This window comes from Amphibalanus amphitrite, unplaced genomic scaffold (assembly GCF_019059575.1).
Source record: "Amphibalanus amphitrite isolate SeventyFive unplaced genomic scaffold, NRLGWU_Aamphi_draft 000508F_arrow, whole genome shotgun sequence".
Classification (NCBI taxonomy): Eukaryota; Metazoa; Arthropoda; class Thecostraca; order Balanomorpha; family Balanidae; genus Amphibalanus; species Amphibalanus amphitrite.
Genome location: NW_024882002.1, coordinates 435,480 through 463,459, shown reverse-complemented (window position 1 = coordinate 463,459; position 27,980 = coordinate 435,480). Strand labels below are relative to the sequence as shown.

At 45.9% G+C, this 27,980-nt stretch overlaps 1 protein-coding gene across 1 annotated transcript in view; it reads left to right on the top strand.

Moving 5' to 3' along the window:
* Nucleotides 1-27,980, top strand: part of LOC122392943 (ras-specific guanine nucleotide-releasing factor 1-like) — a 41,982-nt gene that overhangs the window by 8,745 nt on the left and 5,257 nt on the right. Inside the window, exons 2-8 of the mRNA XM_043388325.1 lie at nt 8,196-8,318; nt 8,477-8,583; nt 14,365-14,512; nt 14,660-14,853; nt 15,146-15,375; nt 23,845-23,921; nt 24,342-24,458. Of these exons, the coding sequence (XP_043244260.1) occupies nt 8,196-8,318; nt 8,477-8,583; nt 14,365-14,512; nt 14,660-14,853; nt 15,146-15,375; nt 23,845-23,921; nt 24,342-24,458 (996 nt within the window). The remainder of the gene's footprint in view (nt 1-8,195; nt 8,319-8,476; nt 8,584-14,364; nt 14,513-14,659; nt 14,854-15,145; nt 15,376-23,844; nt 23,922-24,341; nt 24,459-27,980) is intronic.

Sequence of the window (27,980 nt, the reverse complement as noted above, 5' to 3'; positions counted from 1 at the left end):
TATTTTGATGTATAAGTCATCATTTTTAAAGCGATTTAAGGTCGGATTCGGATTAGTGGTGCCAATTTCATGAAATTTCAATTCCAATTCCGATCCAATTCCAAGAAATTGCCAAGTAAATTTCCAATTTTGTCCAAAGCGGGGGCTATTCCAATTTTTAACGATTTTTGCATTTTTTGCGTAAATTTTAAAAGTGTTTAAAAGCGTTTTAAAGGCCTCCGTTTTAAAATTTTAAATTTTAAAGGCCTTGTGTTCCGATTAATTTCCAAAAAATGTTAAGAATTCCGTCCAAATTCCAAATTGGAATTGGACAAAAATTGGAATTCCAAGAAAAGAAATTCCGATTGGCACCAATAATTCGGATACACTGGACAATTCTGCGTAGAAAGAATATAAAGAAAGTGGAAATCAAAATACTCGTATTTGCCACTTATGTCGTGCTAGGATCGCAAATGTCCCCACGGTGCACTGGTTTACTCCCAATCCTCCATTTAATTGTATTCAGTGTGGGGTCTAATATGTAGGGGTAATGACTAATGGCTCTGTCTAGCTTCCAAAAAGAAAGCATCACCCTGGATACGTGTCGACCACAATTTTAAATGAACAGCAATGGACAACGTTAATGGTTGATAATGACCGTGTTGCCATCTCCCCGTTCGCGAATCATGAAGTTATGCTTCCTCACTGAGGCTCTTAGGCGGGTTATAGAGCATGACGGATGTGGGTTCCGCATTTTCAAGCAATAGTTGTCAACAGTTGATTGATGTTTTGTCAAAACATATTAGCATATACGGCAGTTCAGTGTACTTTATGTCCGTCTGATGTGCCCGTCGTTGCGTTTTCGCAACGCTGATGGCGCCCGTTGTGCCCTTCGTTGCGATTTCGCAACGCATGTTTTTTACGTTTTTCTCGAAAAACTTTTGCTGCAGGCAAAAATTATTTTCGATTCCATGCAAGACCCTGGTAGGAGCATAACATATTTTGATTTTGTCGATTTTCATGATGGTCAATATTCCTGGGCATAAATGGGTTAATGGATTGACGCTAAAGCTGATATCTCTGAATGCATCGAGTTTAGGCAGCTAAGGATGAAAGAGATGAAATTATTTCGAAATGTACCCATGACAATATGTTTAAAGCGAGAGTGAGATGGAGACGACTAGGGGAAAGGGGCACAAAATATTTTCACGCGTTAAAAAATCGTACTGGGCCACCAAACACATTTACGTCCTTAAGTCTGCGATATTCCAAAGGGGATGACGGATTTTCCGACAGGATTCAAGATATGCTCGAGGAAGGTAGATCATATTTTGCAGATATGTACAAGAAAGACGCAATGAGGGAGTCGGAGAGAGAACTGAACTTTTTTGAACATACGTATAGACTAAGATCAGAAGAAAGTAGGCTATGCGAAGGTCCCTTAACAGAGTCAGAATTACGCACAGCACTGTTCTCACTTAAGAATGGAACATCCCCAGGTCCTGCTGGATACACAGCAGAATTTTACAAGTGTTTCTGGCAAGAACTAAAAACAGTGGTGGTGAGAGCGCTACAGGAGATTCAGGACACTGGTAGAACAAGAGCAGATTTCAAAAACTCTGTGACAATTTTGATTCCTAAGCGGGACAAGGACCCACGGTTTATTGATAATTTAAGACCAATTAGTCTTTTGGACGTGCCTTACAAAATATTCACTAAAGCCATTGCAGCGCGCTTAGGAAGAGTAATCAAAAGTTGTATCGACGGAGATCAAACCGGTTTTATAAAGGGGCGATTCATTGGTGAAAATATCCGACTTATTTTAGATTTAATGGAGCATTGCAATGATTATGACAAACTTGGGCTGCTTCTCGCATGTGATTTTAAGAAGGCATATGATACAGTAGACTGGGACTATCTGATAAATACTCTAAAACGCTTTGGTTTTGGTCCAGATATAGTTAAACTTATCTCTAGCCTATACGGAAATGTAAATAACGACAATTTTCCGCGCGCAGTGGTGCAGATAAACGGACATCTCTCAAAGGCGTACGTTTTACGGAAAGGCTTGAGACAGGGCTGCCCGTTAAGTTGTTATTTGTTTTTGTTGTGCCTCGAACCACTTCTGACAGAAATAAGAGCGGCACAAAACATTGTAGGATTGCGGGTCGGCAATTCCAATATTAAGGTCACGGCATATGCGGACGACGTCACTGTGGTATTGGATGGCTCCGAGACCTCATTGGAGAATTGCGTGACGTTGTTCGAAGACTTTAAGCTAATTTCAGGCCTCCAGCTGAATAGGCAAAAGACTAAACCTTTTTGGATCGGGAAGGATGCCGACATAAAGGGACCAATCTGCAGCCACCTCGATCTTTTTTGGGAAGCGACACCTTTGGAAGTGTTAGGCATGAAAATACCGAACGACCCGAACATAGATATAGGGAATCTTAATTATGAAAAGAAAATCAACCACTTAAAAACTAGACTAGAGCTATGGTCCTACAGATATCTCACTCCATATGGCAGAGTGCACTTGGTAAAAACTGAAGCGTTATCCCAGCTGACATATTTAATGACCGTCCTGCCGAAACCGAACCCAGTGCTGATTAAGTCGATTGAAACAATAATATTCAATTTTATATGGGGGAACAAAAAAGACAAAATAAAGCGGGCCACGTTAAAAAGTAAATATAAACATGGAGGGCTTCAAGTTCCAGACATCAATTGCCGGGCAGATAGTCTAAAGATAATGTGGATAAAAAAGTACGCTGATAATGACCTGAAGTCGAGCTGGAAAAATGTAGTGAAGCCTATATTTTCGTTGCCAAACGATCTCAATATCTTTGAATGTAATATGTCCCCGGAGGTTATCCAGAGAAAAGTGAAAAGCGCATTCTGGAGAGAAGCGCTTTTAGCGTGGAACGTAATAAAGAGGCCAGAGGAGGCCAAGTTACCAGGGGAAGCGGTGTTAAGTCAAGTCCTATATTTAAACGCAAATATTAAACTCGAAGCATCTGGTGTTTACGAATGGAGACTGATGGAAAGAAACAATGTGGTGCGCATCGGAAATTTATATAATATTCAAACCAGGTCAATGTATACAGCTCGAGAGCTAAGTTCAAAATACGGGTTGCATCCACTATCTGCCCTGGCATTATTAACCTCTATCCCAAACGAATGGAAACTGACTCTTATAGCAGACAAGCCCGCGATTTTTCAGAATTACTCAGCTGAACTTTTAGAGCTAGAATCAGCCACGCACGTGGCAAAATGGGCTTACCATAAGTTGTTTAAAACTTGCGTTGAGCCAGAAATCAGTCACTCAAAATGGGCCAGAGAATTGAATTTGCCTGTCAATATGCAGTGGACCAAAGTGTATGATGCTTTGTACAAAACAACGGATGACATAGCAGTACGCTGGTTGCAATTGAGGTTAATCCACCGTATTCTTCCAGCAAATAAGAGGCTGCAAATTTTTGGCATAGTGGATTCAAACGAATGTTACTATTGTCCTGTGGTCCCAGAAAGTCTTCTCCACGTTTTTTGGGAGTGCGAAGTAGCCCAAACGTTCTGGCGAGATATGAATCGTGTTTATAGTATAACGTTGTTGGACAGAGTTAGTGTTATTCTTAATAAGTTAGAGCATGGATCCCCCAGCATGTCTACAGAGTCAATACAACTTTTAATATTGATCGCAAAACAATATGTTTGGCGATGTCGGTCGAACAAAAATCGGCCAAGTGTTGAAGAAATGGCCAAGGTACTATTCCGTGTTTACAGAGTTGAAAAATACATAAGTGTAATTACAGACAGGAAGACTAGATGCGATGAACTTTGGGCGCCCATACTGCGCCCTCTGTCGCGATGGCGCGACTAGCCCATTGGGTTTACTCTTATCTGGATCCACCTGGTACAGTCTTCCCGGACTCGCGCCGCCCAGTGCCTGCGCCGGGGCGGCGCGGGCGGGAACTGACGCCCGGCGGCCTGTCGGGAGCGCCGGGGGGAGCCCTGATCCTCCCGGCTGGGGAGGACCCTCGGCTAGGCGGCTGAGGACCGCAGTCCTCCCCGGGACCGGGACGGTCTCCGCTGATTTCCAGCGCCGTCCCGGCTCGGCCGGGCAGGCCGCCCGGCGTACCGTTAGGGCAGACAGACTTCCTGGCCTCATTCGGACGGACTCGGACGGACGGCATCATGGTACACTCGGGGGCAGATTGATGTTCCACCATTCCCTACCCATCGGGCTCCCATGGATCAGCAGTGGCTGCTGCCAGTGTTGCCTGCCCTCAGCACTGCTCAGCACTGCCTGCCAATGCCAGTGCTGCCAGTCCTGCCACTGACAGCAGCCAGTGCGGGAGCCATGGGAGCCCGATGGGTAGGGAGTGGTGGAACATCAATCTGCCCCCGAGTGTACGAACCTCTCAAACTAATCTGGACGGACTTAAGGACTCATCTCTGAATGAATCACTTGTGCGGTAAACAGGGATAAATCGTTCTCAGGAACGCGGTGGCGTCGGGCGCGCGCGTTGCGGCGGTCGCTTGGCGATGGTGCCGGATGCCGGCGGTGTTTTGCGAATATCGTGAGGATGTTTCCGTTTTTTTTTTTTTTGTACGCCGCATGGGCCGGCACCTGTGCGCGGACGAAGCCAATACTGTGTCTGAATGAACGGTGCTGTTGAGTCGTGTTGAATAAACTATTTTAATGTGAAAAAAAGCTGATATCTCTGAATGCATCGAGTTTAGCAACATCAAATATATGCCTGCACTAAATAATGATGAACATCCCATGTTTTGTCCAATGAGGTTACCTATTGCTTTTGCTACCTCATTTGTTATTTTTTTTGTTATTTGTCTGAACTCTGATGTGATTCTTTTTTATCGTCATGAAAATGTCTAAGCAAAATGTTCGGTTAGCGATTCGGTGAACCGTGAGGTTAATAATTGGTTCAAATAATGATTTTTTTTTTAATTTTGTGACCTCTAGAGCTTTGACTCATTGAACTAAAAATCAAGCGAAATCTGGTTACGCCAATGTTTTGGTAAGTTACATATTTTTTGTTTCATTTTATTTTATTCTATTTTTTAGAAAGCTGTGGGACGAGTTTACCCTGACAGCTCTGCCAGCCTGCCAAATGCGGCTAACGGGCCGGGCTGGTCGATTCTCCAAACACAATCTCAAATGAACACTGCAATAAATCGCTGCGGGCTATTTTATTGTGCCGTTAAAAGAAGGCAGACCACTGTGACTGCCGCGCGGGGCTAGGTGAGGAATGGGGAAGCACACAGTAGAACAGATACGCCAGGGCGTATTTTAACCCTCGCCGGACCTATTGGTTTTCTACATACGCGCCGGCCGAGGGGGGGGGGGGCAGGTACGACCCCCCCCCCCTCGCCGTTTCGCCCCTGGTGGAGCTAGCGCGTCGCGGAAAAAAACGAGCGTGTGCGCCGTTACGAGACGCAGAGATTGGTACCCGATTTTAAGGTCCTAGGTTAACCGGTGACCTCTGAGGTCAGGTCAAGTGCCCCAAGGTACGGTTCAGTTTTTGGTGAATAACTTCGCAAAAAACGGCCGCAGAGCGCCGATGTTGGCAGAATCGTGTTCGTCTCGCTCAGGCGCGTCGAATGATATACTTTTTGTCCGGGTCAGGTCAACTTGGGGTGTTGACCTCAGGTCAAGGTCAGGTCAGCACCCCAGGTCACGAAGCTGGTCGAAAGAGGTCATGTCGCATATCATTCGATTCGGCAGGTCTTCCTGAGTCCATTGGTGGCTTTCCCGACTCGCTAGCTCAATTTGATCAAGAGTTATTGACGAAAAACTAATATGACCTTGATGACGTCATAAATGACGTCACGCAAGGTCAACATTGCAAAAGTGACGCATCTAACCTTGCAAGGAGTGCATCAAATCACGATTCTGTATGCTTGAGCTAGTTGGAGATCGTTCCCGGTGCCAGAATAGCAGTTTGAATTTTTCCCCATTGACTTATAATGGTGAGGTCACGAAAATGACCTGACCTTATATGACCTTTAGGAAAAATCCGAGATATACAAGTTGTGGGACTCATAATGGATACTAGATCCTGCAAGTTTCATTTCCCTGTGACATCTCCTCTGGCAGTGAGGGCGTTGCGAAGTTGCGACATCTGAAGACCGTGCAGAGGTTCACTTATGACGTCATAGGTCAGTGACCTGACCTGACCCAAAAATGCGGTTGGTGTCAAAAGATCCGGCTTGGATCAAAGGTCAGGTATGCCAAGTTTCAGCTCTCTATCGCCAGCGTGTTCGGAGCTATCGCGAAAAAACCCTATGGGGGGGGGCGGCACCCGCCCCCCCCTCGGCCGGCGAGGGTTAACATGTTAACTGGGTCGGCAATTGCCGACCCAGTCACGGAGAATGCCGACCCAGTTGCCGCCCCCTCTAGGATGCAGCACGCACATGCAGGCTAGGTGCCGTCATTCATAGTGAGGCTGCTGCCCTCCGAAATGATAATGCCGCCTCTTAACCCTCGCCCGCACATGGGGGGGGGGGGTGGTTGCCACCCCCCCCCCCAGGCAGTCTTTCTGCTCTGCACTCAACATTTTTAGCGCTAGAAGGCTGATTTTTCGTATAGCTGCTCGTCTATCCTTTCTTAATGTCCTCTGAAAATTTCAAGTTTCTGTGATTTTTGGTTTCGGAGATATGACCTTGTTTTTCAGGTCATGTCATGACCCAAATGGCCGATTCTCAACATCTTGCGTTTGCCATGGGCCTTGTGAGCTTTTGACACCCTGATTTCGGCCTTTTTTGCCAGTCTTACCTCCCACCTATCATGGAACATGTTGTTCGACGATGTACAGGGGTCAAGGTCAGGGTCAAGGTCAACCTAGGTCATCTAAGATAATTACGTTTTAGGCAAGCTGAATTTACTTTTTGTGAAGTTTTTTGACTGCATTTTTGGTAAAAGCTTCTCAGATCATGATTTCATGTGATATGGACCCAAAAACAATCGGTGCACACATCAGTATACACACAGATACACACAGACATACAAACACATATAATTGACCTTGACCTAACTTGACCTGAAATGACCTCAGCAGCAAAATTCTGGTCGGATAGTGTGACAAAGAGGTTCTAGCTGGCTTGGCACCAGAAAACAGCATCGTCATCGGTATTTGATAAGCAGCGCACTTGATATCCAACGGTGACCCAAAACAGCAACATTTTTTAGTTTGACCTGACCTGGAAGGTCAATGACTGACCTGAGAAGGTAAAACTGGGTATCATTGGATTCGTCTCTTCCCAAAGAATCTTTTTGGTCTTTACTGCTAAGCTCTATCTCCAACAGGAACGAAATGGCGCGGGGGGGGGTGGCAACCACCCCCCCATGTGCGTTCTAGGATGGGAAAATGGCATGTGCGGGCGAGGGTTAAAGTGAAGCAGAGATACACGCATCCTAGCTTCCGCTGTTCATCCCAGCATGTGCTCACAGCGAGCTCCGTGGGCCGTCACGCAGGCCTGCAGTCGCTTGGGAACGGCTCCGACTGCGCAGGCCAGCGGTCTCTGGGACAACTGGTCCCAGCAGGCCGTCAGCCTTTCCTTTCCTTACAATAGCACGTGAATGAGCTATTTTTTCATGAACTATTTTTTTGTGAACTATTTTTTTTGTGAACTATTTTTTTGTGAACTACTATTTTGTGAACCTCTAACATGCGACATGGTCAGAACAGCAAACCGTCTATCACTGATTTGCGCATAATGTTCAAATCCGTTTCACTGAGTTTCGTGACACAAATTTTGTAGGCATAAGTCTAGGGTAATATTTATAGTAATAGTTAAGTCCAATCAATCTGGTTTATAGAAAATTGAACGCTCTTTCTAATGGTGTTTGCAATTTGTCATTTAAGTGAAAACTTTCGGACTCACAGAAATTTTAAGTTAGGGGTTCCAATTTTTTTTGGATCACCCTGTATGTATAGCAATGACCGATAGGCTTTTACTGATACTGATAATTAATTCGAATAATTGCGGACGGAGGCTATGGACGCTCTGTTTTAGTTCATTTTTAGCAAAATAACTACGATAACAGTAATTGCATTCATTTCATAAATGAAAGCCAAGATATTGGAGTTCAGGATGAGTCGGAGCCCCGCAATGTGTCCACCTTTTCAGCTATGCCTTACGATAACTCTGCCCTAGTCACTCTTACTCAGTGTTCACCTGCCGTTGTGCCCCAGAACCTGTTGTTCTACTACGAGAGCGAGTCGAGCAGTCGGCCCTCCGGCGTCATCCTCCTCGAGGGCTGCTACTGCGAGAGGCTGATAGCGGCCACCGCCAAACCCAAGGAAACCGAACCCAAGGTAAGTGCTGAATCTAACGATTACAACGCTTTTGAACGGATACCATCGTATAACCGTTACATCAGTTACATCAGTAACAGTGACAGAATTACAATATTATTCCTGTTATTTATCGTATGTAAGCGAGACGGTTTGACGGCACAGGCTGGTGTTTTCAGTACTGTTTCTCCATCACCTATCGCCGGGAGAACCAGCGGCAGTATGACCTGAGGGCCAACTCTGAGATGGACTGCAAGTCCTGGATGGACGCCATACGACAGGCCAGGCGAGTCTCTAAAGTCTAATCCAATGATCCGGGATTGCCTTCATCCGGGTCGGCGTGCGTGCGTGCAGTGGGAAGGTGACCTGACTCGAGCGATAGTAGCCGTTTTCGCGACGACGGGCTATCCGGCGAGTGCACCTAATTTGGCCAAATCTGCATCTAATCTCTTTTACAGCAAATATCTTTATTTTATGAATTTATTTCAATGTTTTAATCGATGATACTCTCTGATAATATGACAAAGCAGGCATATAAGCAATTAGTGCAACCCTAGCTGATAGCTACTAAGAGACACACTGAACCTAATTTGACCAAATCTGCACCTAATCTGCACCAGATGTGAGCCAAATGTGTACCACATGGCCGTCGTGAAAACGGCTAGTATATAACAGCCAAGAGGTGCTTCGACATAAGCAAACTGCTCTTGCACCAATTGGTGATCATCGTTTTGTATACGTGTCCTGATTAAAGGTAGTGTGCCACCTTTGAAAGATTTCCCATTTTATTTTTCCTAGGATAAGAAGCTTCTGTTTTTACCTAATATCGCAAAAAAAAATCAAAAATGGGCCTGGAATAGTGCCTTTTTCGCCTAAAAGTTTATCGGTTTTTCTATATGTATAACAACTGTAGTGGGCTCACCTGCAAACAGGCGTCGGGCAACAATCGCGAATGCGGCGCACTTGTGACAATAAGCAAAGGTCATTATAGTGTTACGACCATACGACGTACGGGAATGAGTTATCAGCTGTCTAATCGTAGACAACACAATGTCGAGCCTTAAACTGTAAGCCCGTATTGGTATTGTTTCTTTTATTTGGCTGTCGAACATTATTTATGGTTTGAAATATGATTTTATGTAAAATAATTGATATGAAAAAGCCGTCTTATAAGTTATGACCCCATTTCACCACACGCAAGTGGCAGATACACGGACGTATAAATAAACTGGACCCGCAACCACCTCCATTCAGGTGAAGCCGACAAGGCGCCATTTTACGTTGCCAAAAAACCGTGCTCTGGAAGGTCATCGAGCCAATACAATTAGAATTGCGTCCAAACGGATGCTCGGATCGAGATGCTGGTGGTACCGTTCGACGGGTAATTCCTTGAGGCAGGTGATGATGAATGTCACATGTCACCCGGTGTCACATCGCGCGTGCCACGTACCGACAAACTTACAAAGGGCAAAAACCTTTAAGCGACGCTTCAAATCAAACGAAGGGCGGCACAGGTGCCAAACTCACAGGTCACATGTCCCAGTGTTCGACCACTAACATATGGTATGTTCGGCATCAGGGGGTGCGGAATGCAGGCGCTAGTGGCGAAAAACATGTTTTGAGGAGGCATCCTCCGATTCCGGAAAACCTTGACCTAGGCACACCAAATTTGGCACACTGACACTACTGGACACGCGCTTTAAGGTGCTGTACAAATAGGCGTGCTGGGGTACACGGTGCACGTGCTGTGCACGTGCAAACCTTTTGATGTTGCACTCCAGGTGTCACATATGCGGGTAGGGCGGGTAGCGCTGGCAAGCTCAAAGTGCCAAATTTACACAGGCCACCCAGAATGCATTCCAGCATAGTTATTGAGCATATCCATCTCCTGGTGGCCTCTGCACGTGCAAAAAAAATTATCCACGCTGGGCGGTGGGGATGCTTGGACACCCTATGTGGATTTATGTAAATATCTCGAAAACGGCGTTGTGTAGCGCCGCCATTTTTGGCACACCTTTTCATACATCTTTTTCACACATGCTGCGTAACTTTCAGACTTAGGTCACTCAAGGTTAGGTCATCAGGTTACGTCCAAGTGACCTTACCTTAGGAAAAGTTATAGTGCCCGTCATAGCTACACAGACTGAACAATCGGTTTAAAAGTGCAGCGATTGATAAGAGCAACAGTATATACGTAGAGTACTTCTACCTCGGAATTTCAATCAGTGGCGGCGGAACACCTTCAATTAAAGGGGGCACTGCCGACTTTTGGTCCCATTCTTTCCATGCAACGCCCATAGGGCGTTGCATGGAAAGGGCTATGTTAAAATGCCAAAATTAAAGGGGGCACGGTGCCCCGGTGCCCCCCTCGTTCCGCCGCCTATGATTTCAATATCACTTGCTTGCTCAATGCTCATTGCTCATCTCGTATTGTAAGAGCACTGCGGCACAGCATAGATGCAGGCGCTTTGCTACTGCCATCTATGGGTGAAAGATGAAGAAAATGGTTATTGCGGTGCAGTATTACTGCAGGCGCAAACAACGTAGATAAAAAGATGCCTATGCTGCGCTGGCCGGCGATTGAGGCGTTAATTTGCGTTGCTGGGTAGCAAAAAGTTTAGGAGCCCGAATTTGACAAAATAAATGATTTGCCGTGCTGGTGGTCTGAGGTCCCAAAATCAACAAAACCCTAGGTCAGTGATATTGAAATTTCGAGGTAGAGGTAGGTACTCTACGTATATACTGTTGAGTGTTGATCTTATCTATTGCTGCACGTTTTAAGCCGATTGTATTAGTCTGTGTAGCTATGACGGGCATTATAATTTTTCCTAAGGTAAGGCCACTTGGACGTAACCTGGTGACCTAACCTTGAGCGACCTAAGTCTGAAAGTTATGCAGCATTTGTGAAAAAGATGTATGAAAAGGTGTGCCAAAAACGGCGGCGCTACACAACGCCGTTTTCGAGATATTTACATAAATCCACATAGGGTGTCCACTGTCCAATCATCCCCACCGCCCGGCGCGGATAATTTTTTTTTGCACGTGCAGAGCGCACCTTTGGGGGCCACCAGGAGATGGATATGCTCAAAACTATGCTGGAATACATTCTGGGTGACCTGTGTAAATTTGGCACTTTGAGCTTGCCAGCGCTACCCGCCCTACCCGCATATGTGACACCTGGAGTGCAACATCAAAAGGTTTGCACGTGCACAGCACGTGCACCGTGCACCCCAGCACGCCTATTTGTACAGCACCTTAAAGCGCGTGTCCAGTAGTGTCAGTGTGCCAAATTTGGTGTGCCTAGGTCAAGGTTTTCCGGAATCGGAGGATGCCTCCTCAAAACATGTTTTTCGCCACTAGCGCGTGCATTCCGCACCCCCTGATGCCGAACATACCATATGTTAGTGGTCGAACACTAGGACATGTGACCTGTGAGTTTGGCACCTGTGCCGCCCTTCGTTTGATTTGAAGCGTCGCTTAAAGGTTTTTGCCCTTTGTAAGTTTGTCGGCACGTGGCACGCGCGATGTGACACCGGGTGACATGTGACATCCATCATCACCTGCCTCAAGGAATTACCCGTCGAACGGTACCACCAGCATCTCGATCCGATCATCCGTTTGGACGCAATTCTAATCGTATTGGCTCGATGACCTTCCAGAGCACGGTTTTTTGGCAACGTAAAATGGCGCCTTGTCGGCTTCACTATCTTCCATAGGAGGTCCATTGGGATTGTCAGTCCAGTTTATTTATACGTCCGTGGGCAGAAATGACAATGATCAGCTGACGCATTTTTCTTGGCCGAAGTCATAGCGCGCAGCCCGACGCACCACCACCGCACCACAAAGTATGAGCAGAAGCCGCGCCCAAAGCCAGGGCCCCGGTAACGTGAGGTAGCCGAGTCGGGGCAGCGTGCGCTGACCCAAGCCGGGGCCGCAGCTTTGGGCGCGGTCTACCGCATCCCCGCGGGCAGCCCCGGGCTATCACATGACACCGGGAGGACGCGCGGCTCCGGCTTGGGTCCGCGCACGCTGCCCTGACTCGGCTACCTCACGTTACCGGGGCCCTGGCTTTGGGCGTGGTCTACCGCACCACCTAACAAGCGTGTTCGAAACCGCAGGAGCTGATGATGAACGGGTTTATCGAAACTTGATTGGATGAGCATATCGGTAATAGCGATTTCAGTGTGTGCATTTATTGTTCATAGTGGTGTGAAATGTGGTTGGGGTACGACCGACAACCCGTCGGGGCGAATTTCGCACTGGGGTACTCAAAATTTGAAGAATTTAAGACGTTTCCATGAGTTTTGAAGGTATGGATAAGTTCTAAAAATCCGGTTCTCCTTATCTGGGCCATTAACTCCATACGGTCCAAGAAAGCTGGCACACTACCTTTAATGAAATAAATTTATTCTATTTATTCTGCTCTAAAGGGCGGAGGAACTACACAGTGAAGCAAATGAGCTTTCCAAAATCTACCTTGTCACGTCTGATTTTTGGTGTCGAGTTCAGTGAGACGAATGATAAAGTCAGGGTCAGTTTTTAACTTTCTGGTTTTAATAAAATCATTAAGTGTAAGCCAACCAAAAAAAAAAAAAAACAGCTACGCAAAAGCCGAGACAACTTTTGGTGGGCTCGGTTACCCTTTATGGCTTTGAGTAGCGTTGTCGACGCGAAATATATTTCCAACTTTTTTAGCTGAGCCTACTTTCAACTATTGACTTCTGAGTTCTGATCATCTATCATTTACCAAGTTATTGGAAACCTCAGCGCACATCACCGAATTTCATTGATCATATAAAGGATTGATGACCAATGAAGTCCTTTGAAGAGGAAGGTATCACCACTGACAAATTAGAAGCTAGAGCCGAGAGCCAAAAAGGAGAGTTCTAGGAGTTTGTTTCCAAATTGAGGCTTTGCAACTATGTGGATGCAACATCCTTGTGCTGTGATTTCCTTGTGCTGTGATCCTTGATGATTGCTCCCTTGATTTGCATGCGTATATTTATTAGTTCGTCATTGATAGCGTCGTGATATATAAATAAAATCATTTAGAAAACTCATCGAATTTGAAAAGAAAACATGAAAAATCCCCTGACAATGATATCATGCTGCTGACTGTTTCTGGTGCTGCTAAATCCTTTGGTGATAATCTAGTTCAACCCTTGAATAAAAACATGTAAAGTTTTCCATTAAATATGCCCGGCAGCCCAAAACTTTCCGCTGATGAGCATAGCTGGGAAGCACAAACACCTTTACATTTGCATGGGTTGTACCGCGCAGGGTTCACCTGCATATTGCCGACCTCCCGCAGCGCAATTCGTGCGCCAACAACTCCCAATCTAGCGCTATCGGCAAGTTGCAGCCGTGCCGCCGGGCCTCTGTATTCTCTCTCGCAGGCCGTAAACAGCGTGCTCGTTGCAGCAAGTTCGCTGCCGGCGCCCCGGCGGCGGTGTTTTCGCATATAGCTGCTCTCCATGTTGTGCGCGAGTGCCGCACACTCCGGTGTCAAAAGCTCTGCATATGGGCCGGATGACAAACAGGGTAGCGTATTTGGGGCTGTTCTGTGAACGACTGCTGAAAACGGATGTGTGGGACTTTATTGAGATACAAAAAGTCAAGTGCATAACAGAGTGATAAGCATTTGTCTCGAATATGCATGGAGGGAATTTATTTCTCCTTCCCAGCAGGCGGGGAGGGCCGGGGGCAGAAGGGCTATTCGGATTCCTTGTTGTATGCTGTAAATGCAATGAACAGTAAGATCATAAGATGCAACCAAGTATGACATTGCAAACTCATTTTGGCCTGCAAATAGATAACCAAGATTTGTTTGTTTATTTTTTATGCTTACGAACCTCCACAAGTCCCTGCATAGATAATCAAGGGGAATGAGAACATTTATACGGCTCATTCTGCAAACAAATATCTATCTAGAACTTTCTGTCGGTGTCTTTCCTTTCCTTTTCTTCACTTAACTCAGTTGGTGTAGTGAGCACAGACTCTCGTGTGCGCACGGTACCTATAAATAGGGATCACATAGTTCATCTATTCGTGTTTTTGTCGGTTGCAGCTTCAACAAGCTGATGTTGGCAAAGGAGGAGCTGGAACACAAACACTTGCACCTTCTGCAGATCGTGGAAAGCGAGAAGACAGCCAAGTGGCAGTACACACAACAGTGCGAAGAGCTCACCACAGAGATAAAGAAACTTCGGAACGAGGTCAGTTGTCGCGCACTTTCTTGTGTGTCACGTTTTCTAACAGGAATCCTTCATCCATTTATCAACGTACGCATTACGCAAACTCTTAGAATATTTGAGAACGCGACCGAGAGCTTATAGGGACAATTGACCTTTTTTTTGCTTCAGCTGTGCACCCTGAAGAAGGACTGGAGATTTTTACCGAATCAACAGTCAGAAGAAGGTGAAGATTCCGATGAGATACGAAAAATAAAGAAGGTGCAGAGTTTCTTTCGTGGCTGGCTCTGTCGAAGGCGGTGGAAACAGATCGTTGAAGAGTACATCAAATCTCCACACGCAGAAAGCATGCGCAAACGAAACAGGTAAGCTAAGAAGCTTTTGTTTCCCCAATCTAAGTTAGGTGAGTAAAACAAAAATGAGAAAGAAGTGGTTTATTGCTTTTGGCAGTACACTAAAGAACTAGCCGGTGGCATAACTATAAAATATTTTGCCGTCGCTGTTAGCATGCATACTTGGCGTGGAGAAAGAGTCGTCTTTCACCTAAATCGCAGGCGTTTACTATGTAGAACAAGTTTTGTCTAAAAAAGAGATTTGCCTCTGTGCGCCATTTCAGCGGTTGCATACAAAACGTGCAGTGTAATATCATTTTCGCAGCCTCGTGTTTCGGATGGTAGAAGCCGAAGAAGAGTATGTGGAGCAGCTAAACATCCTGGTGACTGGCTTCCTGAGACCTTTCAAAATGGCGGCCTCCTCTAAAATGCCGCCCTGCAGCCACGAGGATGTGAATACGATCTTCCTAAACTCCGAGACCCTGCTGTTTCTGCACCAAATCTTCCTCAAGGGCTTGTCGGCGAGAATGGAAAGTTGGCCGACGCTGGTGCTTGGTAAGTACGAGAATGTCACGTTCCAACCTTGTCCAGCTCACCTCTCAGCTCGGTGCGGTTAAACCCTTTAAAAATTTACAACTTCTTAAACACTGCGCATGAGCATGAAAAACCTAAAAGGCACTCCCACATGCAACGGGATTTAAAGAAACATGTGCATATTTTATGATGATTATACCCATCTTGAGCATTTTCATTTAAATTTGGTTGTTGGTAGGCAGAAGGCAAATTTACATTTGTCGTTGCCAATGCCATCCTTCGTGTTGTCAAATATTGTACCTCAATGTCGGGTCGTCTTGTGTACATGCTGTGACCTGACATGTTTATCAATTCACCACATATATCTCATCCTCGCTTTTTAATAAGTCTACGGGTCCGCTAAAGCTTGGGTCGAAGCTTTTGTCAGCATTTGCTTCGCTAGCGGCTCGCACCCCGCCAGCCAGCCAGCCAGCCACCAGTACAGCGGTCTGTTCTGGCCGCTGGTCGCCTCACGTGCACCCGGTGCCTGTGTTTGCAGATCACCACAGGCCTGTGTGTGCGCCACTGGGTAGGTCGCGCGCCGCTCGGTCGCTGGCTGTTACCCCCCTGTCCGTCGCTGCAGAGCCCAAACTTGTGGTTGTGCTTTGCAGACGCCCGCAGGGCTTAGCAGAGCTTCTGTGCCATTCGTTTAGAGCGCAATCGCTTGAGTCGAGCTCTGTCGCAAGTGGATGGCTTTGAGTAATTTGCTTCCCATACGTGTTCCAGCGTTTGTCAGCATTTGTATTTTCTGCCTGCCTGCCTTCCTGTCAGCGATGTTGTAAGCCACCCGTGTTGGTAGTTAATCAAACAGTTTCTAATTTTAAGAATGTTGAACAAAACTTTTCTGTACCGGATGCGACTGATTTGTCAAGTTAACCCTACCTTCTAACTGCTTAAAAGTGCGTAATTAGCTGCATGTTTCCGTAGTAATTAATATTCGTTACGCATTTTAGTTTGTCTAATTCTAATTTTGTCTTGCGAGCATGCTGGTGGATTTCGTTAGCTACCCAGCAGGCGGCACATAACGTCAAACAGGAAGCTGCGCCTTCGCGAAAAGCTAAAACGTCAATGCAGCAGCTGATAGCAGCCTGAAATAACAATTATGCTCAATTGATTTGAAATTGATCATGCTCATTTAAATAGGTATCTCACATCGATAGCCCACAGGCTACAGTTTAATTCTGGGATGATAAATCGGAACAATTTAGCATCGAGTGCGTCCTTACTCCTTGCATTAATTCGACTTATCTGTTAGCCAGCCAATGGTAAAACTGCTGCTGTCAGAGACGGCCAGTCATTTGCGCACGCCTCATCGTGAGTCTGTGCCAATGTTCATGGACGTTCGATCTGCTTCTTTTGAGCCCAATGGCGCATTGGTTAATTGTGGCGTCAGAATCCCCGCTACCACTCCAACTTACGTGAGATGCACGGAGGACACTTGGAGCCATTCGACCGTTATCACTGCATCGTCGGATGGCTTTCGTCAGCTCCCAGTACGCTACGCTCAGCTGAGCGTTGAATTACAGCCAGTAAATTGATAACAAATAGAAAAGAAGTAGCCGCCCGAGTCGTGTCCGATAGCCGCTTCGGTTCGTCTCTCACGTCATCACATTTAATGATGAATCACCTTACCATAGAAACACACTGCCATGTTTTATCAAACATCATATATCTTCATCCCTTCCATCTGTCAATAAGACCCAGTATGTTATGTGCAGGCTCCATCACAACCAATATTCATCACCAGACAACATCGCGACCACCCGTATTTGCAGCAGCGCGGGTATGAGCCCGGCGAAGCAGACGTGAGTCGGACAGAGACGAGCTGCCGGTAGCGACGGCGGGTTTGCGGGTTTGAGTTCGATACTACTGAAGTCGGAAGGTCGTCGGTACCTGAGACGACATTAATACAGAACTCGGCGTCGGCGTCGACGCTCGGGGCCAAAGGTCAAACGACGATCAATAGTGAGCAGTGCGACTGCCGCCGCGTGACACCACTGATAGTTCCATCAAATGCATTGGGATGAGCGGTGCGCCTCTTCAGCTATTCATGCCACACGTCTCGAATGACTTCACTGAAAAGGTTTGGTCAAAGTGTTACCGGGAATGTACCCAAGCACCGACAGGCAGCAGGCTCGGAAGTGTCTGTGGGAGACAATTAATTACTTTAGATGCGAGCTAGATGTGCCTACAGAAACAGCTACGTTTCGAGAAATCGCAGTCCAAGGTAATGATCAGTCTGTGATAAAGAGACCGTCCGATAACGCTGTAACTGTTTAACAGCATGGAAGTGACGATGTGCGCACCTTGGGCTGTCAACTCTGCACGATCCATTCGATTAATGGCTTCCATATTCACTCAGAAGGAAAAATGAAAAGGCCTTGAATAATAAAGTAGCTTTGGAACCTGGAACGACCTTTGCGCCACCGCATGGTTCCAGTTTCTGTTCTATGCTCTTCGGACTAGACTTCCGAATCTTATTCGAATCCTGATCCTCCCGCTGCGCTAGGTTGTTCTCCAATTTGTTAAGAGTCTCAATACTTTCTGTTCTCTGTCGTGATTGGTGTTGGGCCGATACCGTAAGGCTGGCTTCGGCGCCGTCCAGGGCTGGAGATTGGATTCGCGGGCCGCAGGCGCTGGCCGAAAGATGAAATGGCTGATCCCCAGACACTCCGGCTGTCTAAATGTGTGGCTCATTTGATGAAGCACAGCATTAGGTGCTAATCCACACGGGCAAAAAGACTGGGAAGGGTGAGTGGGATGGCACAGATTTAACGATCATTTACAGGCAGTGGCACCTATCGTCGAAACTCTAGAGTCGTAGAACATGGATTGTTATTTACAATGCAAGCATTGCGCCCAATCCGCCAACCATCATTTAAGACTTATCTTTCACGTCTGTTTGACATGTTGTGGATTATTAGGCAATGACATAGGGCGACGTGCGCCTTATTCGGTTGCAAAGCTGTCCAAGAGCATACGATCAGAATAAAGAATTCTAGTCATGGTTTGCTTGGTTTCCTAACCAATAAGCGTTATCTCTTTGGTTTCGAAGAAATCAAATATGCTTAGTAGTTTCTCCGTAACACCCCGATCCCATTGCAATATTCTTCACAAATTGCTTGTCCGTCTGAACTCCAAATTTTTAACATCATAGTTGCGGTTTATCAAAACGCTCAATAAGATATTTAAGATATTTGTTATTTAAGTAATTTGGTTTTCAATAAGGTATTTTCTACATTAAATTCCATTACCCCATGCACACTATGCGTGTGACCATGCAATGGCGCCGGATCTGTCGGTTGACCTCCGGTCTCCGGTCGCTGAATGAACGGCACTCGTCTGGTGACGGGTCGGCCGGCGTCCGTGATCAGCCGCCCCGGGAGAGGCTCTTCCTGGCCGTCTCGAGGGTCCTCCAGTCGACACCGGCGACCAGCTAATCAGGCTAGGCCGTCCGGCCACCTCCCAAGCGCTCCCCGCCTACTCCGAGCTGCTCCCGCGGTGGCCAGGTCAGAAGTAGCACACCACCACGGCCACAACGGGAGACGGACATGGAAACGGAGCTATACACGGCCCACTGTAAGAACGGTGGCGAAGGAGGGGAGGGATAGAAAGAAAAGAGGACGCTATGTGAGAATCTCTTCCGACTGGTGTTGGCGGAAATTCAGAATGTAATATTCTATCTTGGACAGATCACTGAAAGTGCAGACTCTGTGCTGTGTTTTCGTTTGCTTTGAAGGAAGACTGCCACCTTCAAAAAATTTTCTCAGATCGGCCTATGATTTATTCCCTGGACAAAACAAAATTTTAGAATTCACCTGACAAAGTATCATCACGTGAATCGCGAAAAAAATTGTCGATTATCATACAATTATCAATCGGTTAATGTCTAGCGACAATGTTTACACATCACTAGACTTCAAGGTCATAAGATTATTACATTTTATTTGAAAAAGTAAGGTATTTCATGATTTACTAATATATGACTTCATAAGAAATTGGCCATGTTTAATTTATTTTGCATTTAAGTTCGTAAAACATTTAAAAATCATGGCTCATTTGGAATGGGGTCTGGCCCATGTTAAACCCCATTTCCCACACTTTTTGGGAAAAAATGAACTACTGAATATATAAGTTTAACTTTTATTTTGACACTCCAAAATTCTTCTCTGATCTCGAAACAATCAAAGTTTTGACATATATTTACCAAAAGATAAGAAAATTCATGTTTCAAAGTTATCGATAAACAGTAGAGATGTCGGTTTTCTTGGACTAAAAAAATGGCATCAAACTGAACTTTGGTCTCCGATTTCTCGCAAACGGGTTCGAATTTCGGAAAACCGACTTCAGTCTGGGACATAGGTGGCTCAGCTCTAGTGAAAACCGTTTTGTGGAAAAAAGGTGGCAGTCTACCTTTGACGAAACAAAGCAAGTAATTTAGCAACTATGGTCACTGTGTCATCCTAGACTTTTGCATTTCCTCCCCATGCCCACTGCCCAGCCCCACCTGTAGCTCCCAATTCCCATCCCCACACCTCCCTCGCTCCCCTCTGCACCCTATTACGTCGCAGCTGCCTGGCCGTTCCCACTCGAAGCGGCACATCTCCGTAGTCGATTGCGTCGCGACCCTGCCGCCTCATCGGCTGCGAGCGGCGACTTGGCTCGTCAGTCGACTCAGAGCGCGCCCCTCTCGCCTGAAAGAGGCGCACGCTCAATAACGAGCCAACTTTCTGTGACGAGCTCCGCCCCCGTACCGTTGTCCGGTCGACCCTCGTGTCAGTCGGCTGCGTCGGGGACAGGAGACGGCTGAACGGACTCGTCTGGCGTGGGACACGACGGGCGGAAGGAGCTTGGGATCGTTTTGTAATGCCTTGTAGAGGAGTTTGCCTGATTGGGTAGATAGGCTCGGGACTGGGAGTCGGGGACCTTTTGCACAGCTTGGAAAGGAAAATATCATAGCGATTTCACCTTCAGCTCAACTGAGGTAGAATAAATAGGGGACCTTTTAGCACATTGCAGATCGGCGACCATAAATCATGCTCCCGATGCTGAGTTTTTTATTTGTCTTTCAAACAGGTATAAGGCGGACAGATTATATGCCTCCTACTGTTCGTAATGAATTCAAACAGCTTATGTTCAAAAACATACACTCAATGCTGGAACGTATGCCGTAACTTTGGTTTGAACTTCGAAGGAGCTTTTCATTGGCACCACCTTTGACGACTACTTGTCTTTTTATATAATCAGTATAAATCCACTCTATAACCAGTATCTGGACTCTGCTACTGGCGCAGACCCGGGTCGCAGACCCGCATTAGCCGCTTCGTCTCCAGCCATCCATTGAGCGAGCCCGCATCCTCTGCGTGTGTACGCTTCACTTGGCTCGCTGGATCTATCCCTGTGCTCTCTACCGGCCTCTACTGCTCATGCTGTATCCGGCCTCTTCCCACAGTCCCCTACAGACCGGCTATCTGGTCCCACCAGCCGACTCTTCCCCCTACTCTGAACCGGTTCTGTACTGCTCCTGTTTGCTAGTGCTCACGGTAGTCAGCCCTACCGAGCAGCAGTAGTAACCGAAGGTTTGTTGTCAATAGTTAAAACACTATTCTTTAGAATTGTGTTTTTCTATTGAAAAACAAATCTGAGTTCCCTGACAATTTGGCAAAAGCTGCCTGAGATCATATGGTAGAGCCACACAGAACTGTTGCCAGAAAAGACGGCTTGACCTTACGCTTGGTGCCCTGGCCATCTTCAGAGGACCGGGCGATGACGATGTAGGGCCAACTTGGTAGACGTCGGTACATGTGTTATACTTTGATGTGCTACTACTGACTTCACTGCGTTTTGCTGCTTCTGCTTGTTTGTGTGTGTCAGCGTGAAATGGCATTTGCTAACTGTATAAACAAGACTGACTGCTGGAGGTACGCATGTGTATCGTGATTTGTGATCGCACGATTAGCTTGCTCGGATGTTTGTAAGAGCATGCGTCAATAAATATGATTACCTATACGCTACGATGTGCAATACAACGTTTTGCTGTCGCTGGCAGTCCGAGGGGACATGATATGTAACTCTTATGGCAGTGCATGTTGTCAGTACATGTTGTCAGTACTCTTATGGCAGTGCATGTTGTCAGTGCATGTTGTCAGCACTCTTATGGCAGTGCATGTTGTCAGTACACCCCATTTATTTTGGCGGTGTCCACTCCACAGCTCTTTCAGCCCTGGATGGATCCGGCAGGGCTGGTCGTCATGAGCGGTGGAGCGGTGGAAACTGAATACCTGATTTATAAACTGAAATCAACCCGCATTCATATTGCATGCATCAATATATCGCTGATCTGCCCTTCTTGGAGTCATTTCATGAAAACTTCATATCATTATTTGAGTGTCTCCGCTTAAACGTATTGCAAAAAGGGACGCTGGTATATGTGAGTCAGAACGATTTATGCGCTTCATTTATCATGCAAGCGTGCCCGCCTGCAGCTTAGCGGTAAGCGGAAGCACGGAATCTATAGCGAAGTTCGAGTGAATTAAACCTCGCTGGTGAAATGGAGCAGCGAGAATGCAAAGAGGATTAATCTGGCACAGTGGATCAACTTGTGGCAGAGCTGAATAAACTGAAGAAAATAACCACAGCCACTAAGCCATAATCAGCACTAATTAATCCTTTCTTGCAGTTAAGGCTGAACGGTTGGCTGCTTTTAACTCTTATTGTGAAAAAATAATTAGGTTTTACCAGGCCTCATTCATATGATTTGTTTGCATCTCAGATTGTACAGTGCGGGGGGCTGCTCAGTGCACGGCACCTGTAGAACAGCTATGCACAATAGGGTAGGGTGGGGTAATTTGAACATGTGGGGCAATTTGAACATAGTGTGAATAACAGAAAATTGCGGAAAATCCATAAGTGGCATGACAATAAGACCATGAGAGAAATTATCGTAACTAAAAGGGCTATCATATGAACGGGGTTTAAAGTTTCAGGGAATGAAGATGTTGACGCACAGTGTAAAAAATCAATTTCGCAAGGAAAAACGCCTAACAACACGTCATTGCAACTTCATTGCAGCGCAAAATCTTGCATTGCTAGCGCCTAATACGCAACGGCTTTTGTTGTATAATGACCTAATCAGTGCCGTAAATCCAAGAAATTTGCTTTTGAACCCTGTTTTTTAAAATGGCAAAATAACTTTTAGCGTGGGGTAATTTGAACATAGTGTGAGAATTTCAATGAAGACAGGGATAGCTCCGAAACAACAACGCTCCCAGTTTTTTTTTTGCCAATATTTTCGACCCAAGGCAGTAGCAGATAAGTGATGCCAGTTTTAGAAAATTTACGTCTAATATCCGTCTAATGTCCGGCATTTTTGTTGATTTCCCGTCCAAAAATGTTTAAGTCAACTATTTGTTCAAATATGTCCAAAAATTATGCAGCTATCAACACTCAAAACCGTCATTTATATCGCTTATCATGTAATTTTATCAGCCGAAAAGTGTTCATTATATTGAGAGCTTAACAAGCTTTCCATTCGCCAATCAACGCTATGTACGATTACTTTATAAAAAGCGCTGAAGTGTAGCAAGCCATCGTCCAATGTTGTCCAGTCTGCTACCTTTGTCCAACCAATTCCGAATTGGACATTGGACAAAATCAGAACTCCAAATGTCCAGGTTTCGATTGGCACCACAGATGTAGTACGGTTGGGAGAGTTTTTATCGAACAAAATGAAAGACGTTCTGTTAATTGAAGAGGGGCGAATTCTGTCAACTGACCGGTGTGCAGCGTGCAGATATTGATACTCTGCAACTGTTATTTTTGCTGTTGTGTTGATTTTTCAAGTGAAGGTATGTTTAGAATTGTTCTGCCTATTTGTTTATGGGTCAAACAACATCGGTGCTGGCGAGACTATCGTTTTATGACAGGTAAAGGCAGTATGTTCAAATTACCCCACGGTGGGGCAATTTGAACACACCGTGACTTGGTGGAGAAGTGAGGCTATGCTATTCAAGGTATGCTCGGCTCGTCCAAAAATGAGGCTTGCATGGTGAAAGCAAGTGGCACTTGCGCTACTGAAGCAGTTTTTCTTCATCCAGGGTTGAACAGGAATTTGGTACAACGGAGAAGACGTAAAAATATGTTCAAATTATCCCACACTACCCTAGTCTCTAATACATTATGCTGATGCTGCATCAAAACGCAGTTAGAATCAATCAGTTTTAGTTACCATTTGCAAAGGGTATAGACTAAATTTTGAAACATTTAGCAAGTAAACATTAGGTCGGACGCTGTATAATCAGCTCTGTACAATACATATCGTCAACCGTTTTCCGTTCAGTGTCGTTTGTATTTTTAGTTTTACCAATGCGCTTTGGATGCTGAAAGCTGATTGGTGATGTTCAGTCCCATCGCGGAACATCTGTGACTGATCGGGATACGTGTCCATTACAGGTGATCTGTTCGACATGTTGTTACCTATGCTCAGCATCTACCAAGAATACGTTCGAAATCACTATTGCAGTCTCAAGGTAAGCTCATTTCAATGGAACATATCATTTACTTGAAGAACAATTACGACTGGCATTCGTGTCATTTAGTTTATCCAGATCTTCAAAGATCAGGGTTCAAGCCTGATTTTAGATGTTTTCTATGTCTGTTTGGACTGTATGGAACTTCCAACGGGGCAAGGGAAATGAGAACGATGGTCAGCTGTGATACCAGTCAACCATAAATCGTCAATACATGAATAACAATGACCAATAATTTATGATCCATTCCATTTTGAAGCTCTTCTTACTTGTTATTAATTATAAATATATTTAGCAAATGTATTTAATATATTTAGGTACCTAACCTGTGAGGGGCACATGGCTTCGTCGAACCCACCGCTTCACTTTAGCCAGTGCAGCAGTCGACCTTAGGCTGACCTTTGACCTCACGACCACCAGGTGCTCTCCGAATGCAAGCAGAACCAGCAGTTTTCGACGTTTCTGGGCCGACTGGAGGCCAAGTCCACCTGTCAGGGCCGCACGCTGGAGACCTTCCTCACCTACCCCATGCACCAGGTATGGTAACCATTGTATGCTGGAGAATGGAGATCCTGTGCTGCATCAGGTATGATCCAGGCAACGGGAGGCAGAGTTGAACGTTGGAGATCTCCCTCACACGTCCCATGCACGATATCGGTTATCATTGACATTGACAGGACGAGGAATCAGAATAGCACGCTAGTCTTTAACATTATTTTAAAAACTATGTCCTTATATTTAATTTTCTTCTTTTTCATTTCATTCATTCATTTTTATCATTTGCCTCTTACCCTTAACGGCTTTCCATAATGGCTTTTCTTAGTCGGCAGCTCTCCCTTCTGTTATGAAAGTCATCGGGTGCGACTACAGGCATACTAAATCAAACTGTCTCGGAAACTGATACTCCGGAGATCCCTTTCCTCGATGGCGTCAGCGTCGATCTATCTCCATTATCCAGTCATCAGTCACCGTGTGACCAACAACAGCTGGTCCCCAATGTCGCCGACCCGGGTCCTTAGAGCTCGAGCAGGCCTGTCTGTCGCCCCCTCGGCCGCCGTTCTGTTCCGGTCGCGATCGAACCCGCCGTCACCGTCTCTGCCTACCCACGAGTAGCGCGGGGTCGCGTCGCCCGCGGTGCTCCATGACGGTTATGGCGATTCCTTGACACAAAGGGACTGTCGCTCAACACGGAAATCGATGGGAACCCGGTCCTTAGCCACTTGAGTTCGGTTCAGGGCGCAGAAGGAGAGACTTATGAAATGGATGTCATCGACACGGTCCCGACAGCTTGAGTGTGTGTTAAATGATAATCAAAATATGGATGCAGTAATGAATCCGTGGACTTATCTCTGACATTCACTTACCACATTGCTCTATTTTTACCTGTCTTAGGTTATCTCTCATTTTCATTATGCATTCTTTCATTTATGATTTTAGGGGCAAACAGCTTTATATTTTTGCATTGAATGGGCAAATTAACGCAATGAATCTTCGTCACGCAGAATTGAAAGTCAAAAGTATAACCTATGGCCATTAGATTTAATCGCTGTTTGGACACACCGACACTAAATTGAATGAAGGCTGCTTACCTCAGTTGAAACTCGAGCCAATCAATTATTAAATGCCACATACAAGTGCAAAATCATTTATGTTTGTTAGTGTACAATTATAGAATTTTATGCAGTGCTTGCAGTTGGCTATACCACATACACATTTCACATGACGCTTGTCTGTGAGTAACATCGTCGCCACCCCATATCAGTGCCAGTTGGTCGCTGTTTCTGCGGCCCATAACATGTCACCGAGAATTGATGGGCCCGCCGCACGGCACAATAACGGTGTCGCTGACGGCCCTGCGGCGCGTTAGTGCCAGCGTGCAGATTTATGACAATGCATGACCACAGTGCGGAAGACAGCCTGACCCCGGCACAGCGCTGCAATGCATGACATGAGCCTTATTACCAGATAAACTAGGCATTTAGGTTGGCCGTGATCGAATGCCAGTCTGTTACAAATATCATGTGAATGAATAACACGCATTATTGCTACATTATATACATACTACATATATAGGTATACGCAAGTGCAGTCCAATCCGAAGAACGCTTGGCAATAGGTACAGCTACTGATAAAACGAGTGTTTCGCAATTGTCTTGCAATAATGATAGAATACATCTGGTGGTCGTAAAAACGTTTAGATAGGTTTTACAAATTGTCCCAAGCCGTTTATAACAACTACTTGTCTTACAACAGTCATACAAACACAACCAATGCTGGTCAGATATTTCGCAATATACTGCAGCCTCTACCGGCTCCCGCGATGAAGCGGCCCACCGCCCTGCCTCCGACCGTCGCTGTCGACGTCTGACGATCACCCCCCCCCCCCCCCACCTCCGCTCCTACATATATCGTTACACACACTGCTCACCGGCCGATCCTCAGCTGGTGGTTCTGCACAGTCGCCTCCGCTCGGTGCTGCCCTGTCCCCCTCAGCCGGAGGCCTGTTACCGAGGACAGGCAATTACCGAGGATGCACTGCTGCGTGCGCTCGGCTGAGACAAATGCGACGCAGCAGCGCGCCGACCTGTCGACTGTAGCCGGACACGCACCGGGCAGTGTCCGGCTGCAGAAAAAAGTAATAATGATAATAATTGGACAGAGACATGTTTGTTATTTAGTTGCTCAATATCTGCTCATGTCACGAAAACCTCAATGTGTTCGTGTAACAAAGAAAGCTTTTTACAGTTATAAGATGTGCTGCCGAATATGGAGTAACAGGGTGTTAATTATTTGTTAATGACACAAATGATTTGACTACTTATGTAAATACCTACTTGCGCACATCATGCCTCTAATTGTCTATCGAGCTATGGCCGGATCAGATGACCATCGACTGTATGCCATTTGTGCGTGTTCATGCACGTGTACGTGCTAATTAAGTGTGCCTTTACGTTTACAATTAGCATCGGTGTCGGCACGCTCTTACCTATGAGTGTGTGACTTATTCACGAATTGTGAAATTCTGTTTCATTCGTCATCTTTTAGAAAAGGCAAAAAGGTGTTGCAAAACGAAGAAAGTGGTTCGAAATGCTTATGATTTCTTTTTTCCTCCGAATATCCACCCTTTTGTTTTTTTCGAGTTATTAGCAGTGTAGAACCACTACGAAAACTTTTTAGTTCACATTAACCCGCGCACCGACGGGGGTCTGCGCCAACTTAGTACCGACGGGGGGGGGGCGGATGACCGCCCCCCCCTGAGATCTCGAGAACGAAGCAAGATAGCGACAAGCGGTAAACGGCATCGGATACGCACGGACAAGGTCTACAATTTTTACAAAGGTCATTTTCAGGTCAGGTCAAAGATGACGTCACAGGGGTCGAAAAAGTCAAAATGGCGGCGCTAGATATGGAGAGGGTTTTTCTCGAATAACTTTCGAAGTAGTCAAGATAGGAACGCACTAAGGGCATCATCGTGATCCTCTCGTCAATCTGCATCGAATGATATATATGTTGACCTCGAAAGGTCAAGGTCAAAGGTTGACCTCAGGTCACGTGACCTCGAGGTCATCATGTATATCATTCGATGCGTCTTGACGAGCTGAACACAATGAGACCATCCGCGCGGCTGTATCTTGTTCCTGTAAGGAGTTATTGGCAAAAAACCTTTGGTGACCTTTGATGACGTCACATGACCTTACAGCTGCCCAACAGCAAAACAGACCTCAAGGTAGTGAAGGTTGATCGTATGTGAAGTCATGTATGGTATATGGGGCCATTCCGACCCGTTTTAGTGGTAAAAACAGGGAGTTGATTTTTCCCCCATTGACTTATAATGGGGAGGTCGCGAAATTGACCTGACCTTAGGTCACCGACATCAAAATTCCGAGATATACAAATTGTAGCTACTAATGACCTAATAACATCCTGCGACTTTCAAAGGCCTCCGACATCTACTGTAGCTCTGGCACGGTGACAAAGTTGCAAAAAAGTGACTTGAGGTTGGGTCATTCAAAGTGACCTGGTGACCTGACCTTAAAAGTTAGGAGGTTCAAACTTGCA